The sequence below is a fragment of the Phoenix dactylifera genome, chromosome 2 (genome assembly GCF_051530095.1).
Source record: "Phoenix dactylifera cultivar Ajwa chromosome 2, Ajwa_hap1_PhDact_Kaust_v1.1, whole genome shotgun sequence".
NCBI classification, from domain to species: domain Eukaryota; kingdom Viridiplantae; phylum Streptophyta; class Magnoliopsida; order Arecales; family Arecaceae; genus Phoenix; species Phoenix dactylifera.
The window spans coordinates 11,796,817-11,801,323 of NC_143191.1; the positions used below are offsets into that span (position 1 = coordinate 11,796,817).

General features: G+C 41.9%; 1 protein-coding gene across 1 annotated transcript; it reads left to right on the plus strand.

Moving 5' to 3' along the window:
• Positions 1 to 418: 418 nt before the first annotated feature.
• Positions 419 to 1,990, plus strand: LOC103722423 (uncharacterized). The gene is made up of 2 exons (XM_017846502.4): positions 419 to 813; positions 908 to 1,990. The coding sequence occupies exons 1-2, from the start codon at positions 440 to 442 to the stop codon at positions 1,740 to 1,742; spliced, it is 1,209 nt and encodes a 402-aa protein (XP_017701991.2). The 5' UTR covers positions 419 to 439; the 3' UTR covers positions 1,743 to 1,990.
• The last annotated feature ends 2,517 nt before the right edge of the window (positions 1,991 to 4,507 follow it).

Below are 4,507 nucleotides of genomic sequence, written 5' to 3' on the forward strand. Positions count from 1 at the left end.
ACTCCACGTCCAGCTAACATCCTCCAAGGATTTGGATAATTTTTGGTCAAAGAATTAAAATGCTTTGGGCCCTGCCTTGTCATTATATTCAATCATCTTCAAAATTATAAAAATAACTAATGCACAAAACTTTGCGACCAGACTCTGCTTAGAAAAAGATAGAAAAGGCAACGTGTTCAAACAAGCTCGTAGATCCAGAATTATTAAAATAATTAACATATAACCTTAAGAAACCTCGGCGGACGGCAACGTGATAGCCACCTAGGCATCCTGACCTCTATATATGAATTAAAAAGAATTCAACTTTCAAACCTGCGGAAGCTTCCTCCAAAACTCACGAAGTTGAAGCTTCCAAGTAACATCAATTTAAGAGGGAGCCGGAGAGAAAAAAAATAAAAAAAAAGACTCTTGAGTGGCTATATAGGGTTTTAACTTTTCAATGACCTGCAAGGCTGTAAACGGAGGCAAAAGGCGAAGAGAAAAAATGTATGCCGCAAGGCTACTTTCGGTCTTCAAGAACTCCCCCGATGCCGGCCTCCAACCGCCACCCGAGGGTCCGAACTCAGGCTATCTTGTTCTTCAGGATGAAGGGCCGGAAATGGCTGAGCCAACATGCTGTTGGGGCTTGTGCAAAGATACACGAGTCCGGGATCTCCCGTTCCCCCAGAACAGGATCCTCACCATCGAATACACGGAGTCAAATGGACAGAGCACTTGGACTTACACAGAAGTAGTTATCTTCGTCCCGGTTATGGATCAACCACTCTCATCAAATCGTTACTACGTCATCCTTGTTAAAGGAAAGCATAAGGGGTACCATCATTTATATTTTCTCAACTTTTATTCCAAACTTCTTCTTGACATGAATTCCAGTTTCTAAACACAATGATGCAATGAAATTTTGCAGGAAGGCGTTAACATGCTCAAAAGAGGAGGACAAGACAACATGCTGCTTCTGCCGCTGTGTAAAGGATGTGAAACCGAAGCCTTTTGATCATAGGAACATCTACCAACAAATGGAGATCGTGGGCAAGAAAGGTTCCTTCACTGCCAAGTCCGTAGCTTCTGATGGGTACCCTCCCTGGTTGCTGAGAAGAAAGTATTGGAAGGTCTATGCTTCGAAGCCTAATAATTATAGCTTAAGCGAGGCTTCTGGAAGGAACAAATCCATGCAGGCACGACCGCCCGAATTGCACTTCACAATATCTGCCATGAACTCTCCTAAGATAGCTGTCGGGAAATGGTACATTCCTTTTGTGTTTGTGAAGGAAAACGGGAGCTTCGAAGAACAAATGAAGCTTTCTATGTTCTACGAGATGAGTTTAGAGCAATACTGGGAAGAGGTATACACATGCGAGAATTTGTACGGCGAAAGGAAGGTTGTGGAAGTGAATTCTAGTGTTCGGGCGGAAATGGTTTTGTTGAATGGTAGGGAAGCCAAGCAAGATGTTGACCGGGGTGTTGATGGAGTGCTGTGGTTTAAGCCTCTCGACTCCATGGAAGGAGGGATAGGGTTGAGTTCGGCGATATGGGAGAGGATGAGGTGGGAGGAGAATAGGGAAGGATGGGTTGCTGGTGAGGAGAAGGTAGAGAGGGTGGAGGAATATGGAGGGGTGAATGGGTGGAGGAAGTTTGGTTGTTATGTGTTGGTGGAGAGATTTGCTTTGAAGAGGATGGATGGGAGCTTGGCCTTAATCTTTGATTTCAGACACACCAACAAAATTAGGACCAAGTGGGAGTGAGTCTTTTTGATCCCTTACAATCCAGGCCTACTACCTGAGCATTCCTGGTTCTTACTATTAGAACTATTTCTTCTTTGTTTTCTATGCTAGGTATTGTTTAATAACATGAACCGGTGGTCCAAAATCCAGTGCAATACGGTCTTTCATTTGGTATTTGGTGTTTCAGTTGCATGTAAAAATGATCTGGCTTGCTGCTTGTGTTATTGGTGCTTGAAAGTGTAATGGTATACAGATAGTGGTTTGATCAATATTACCTGGTTCTATTGCTTCGCTCGGTGGTTTGTGTTTATAATTCAAAATTTGCTATTGACCAACAAAATTGATTCCCTGGAGATGGGCTTTAAAAATACAATTTGAATATGCCTCAAGTCATTTTTTTGGATTCAATCTTTGGGTTACTCCAAATTTAAACGGGGCATCTATTATTATATGTTAAAATCTTTTTGGACCTGGGCACGTTTGACTATGGGCAGGCCTTGGTCCTATACATGAATTTATTAAACTAAAGTGAGGCTATGACCATCTAATCGGAACTCAGGCTTAATCTAGATTTTGGCATGGAGGCTCAAAGATGGATTTGTTAATGTTTTCAAATAATCACTTTGTTATATCAGGGCAATTCTCGCTATATTTGCATGAATGATTCTGTTTGTATTTCAAAGTGGATTTTGCAGAAAAATATATTCTATAATCAATTTTGCAAGAAAGGAACAGATTTTTTTCAGTCCCATCCAGATTTAACCTGTCCAAGACCAAATTACCTCTTCTATATGCAACAACTTATATTCTCAAAATGGTCGCCAAAATATGCTATGCCAGGAATCATGCTCATCTCAATGAGGTAAGCTTGACAAGGTGTGGGAGGCTGTTGGGGAAAGGAGAAGCAGTGATAATAATGTTGAGGTGGGTCTTATGGGCAAGGTTGACATCCTAGATTATAGAAGAGATGAGAGAGGTCGAATATATGTGACAGCCCACAAGGGCAGGGGAGGGATGGCGATGTTTGTGAAGGAGCTGGAGTGGTAAGATTGGCAGAGAAAGGGGAGGCAAGTGGTGCTCTTATAGTTCGGGAAAGGGAAAGAGGAGTTGGATAATGTGATGAGCGGGGACTGGGAGAAGGGTTTTGATGGGCATAGTGGATGTTGGGTTGACGAAGAGGCCACAGTATCTACGAGGAGGTACGTGTGGTAGCGACTCGGGTAGGGGAACACAAAGATGTGGAGGTGGACACATCATTTGCCCTGATACACATATGTACATGAAATATATCATAATCAATACATAATTTATGTGTTGTAGACTAGATACAATTAATACTCTAGTTCACATTTTACTCAGTATCTAATACACATAATATGCTACTTGATATACACTTATATTTTTTTGTCAAACTAATTCTAGTCCTTATTGCATATTTTATTGTTATCACAATTATGTTCATTGCCTAGTCCTCCTATGCAAACTAAATGAACTAGTATGGGATATATATATATTATTAATATATATATATATATATATTAATAATATATATATATATATTAATAATATAAAACTACGGTATGAAGATGCTTAATTTTTATCATTCAATATTACAATACCTCCTCATATTCCTAGGCAGCATTGAATGACGAAGGCCACACTAGTAACTTCTCCAAAATCTAGATGTAGTTTCTTGTTAAGGCTAAGAATGATGTACCAGTGAGGGGTCCTCAAAATTTCACCATGATATCAATTACAAAAGAATCAATCTCAAAAAATGCAGAGAAAAAGAAGATACTGAAAAGAGGATCTTGACTAAGAGAAAACTGCCCTCGGATGCAGAAGTGCCAATGATCTCAGTCGCATGCAGAAGCGTTCTGTTTGCTACCACCCTTGGATGATATCGACCGTCCTCGAATACTTGGGCATTCCGGTCCAACCAACAGTGGTAGGCCAAGTAAGCCGCATAGGTCCCTCTTTTCTCAAGCTCGGGTCTCCGCACCAACGCCTCTAAGAAGCAAAGGAGCTCCTCAATGGATGTCCACCCCCACCCTTGGCCAACCGCGGCGCACTCCCAGACCTTCCTAGCCCTCGGACATTTGATAAGAGCATAGTAACTGGACTCCTTCGTCTCCGGGTACGCCACACACTCTAATGGAATCCTCATCCCCCGACTCACTAGCACGCCTCTAATCGGCAGACATTCCCATGCCACCTTCCAGAGAAATAGGACAATACGGTGGTGAATGTGCATCCTCTATATCCATCCTCCATCGATCTGCCGTACCCGAGGCCTAACAACTATCTCAGAGATGTCCCGGGTCTACACTACTGATCTCCCGGTCATGCCCTATACTCTCTTGTCCCCTATCTCCCCATCATCGATCACCAGGGACAGAACCCGCTCAACAAGCTGCTCCCAAACATTCGCCTGATTACGGGGGTGAATGCGCATCCTCTACAGAATCAACCAATCTAACTCCAATCTGCTGCAACAAAAGCTCCACTTGTGTTCCTTATAATAAAACTAGCTCCATCCCAATCACCTCTAATCAGAACACTATCATCAAAATTAATCTTGAGTAAACTAGAGAGTGGTGGCTCCTTAGTGAAATAAATCCTCTAAGGAAGTGCAGAACCTACAAACAAAGAGCCACAGTTTTTCCAGCTATCAAGGCCTGGGTAGTAACATTAATGTATTCCTATGCCTAGGTAGAAGCTATATAAGATATTAAAATTGCCTCTAATTGCTGGCTATCTCTACCTGATCTCTCTCTAATAATATG

Excerpts from the sequence above, each read along its gene's own strand:
- LOC103722423 (XM_017846502.4), top strand. The coding sequence starts at position 440 with ATGACCTGCAAGGCTGTAAACGGAGGCAAAAGGCGAAGAGAAAAAATG. Across the intron at positions 814-907 it reads GTTAAAGGAAAGCATAAGGG|GAAGGCGTTAACATGCTCAA; the intron begins GTACCATCATTT and ends GAAATTTTGCAG.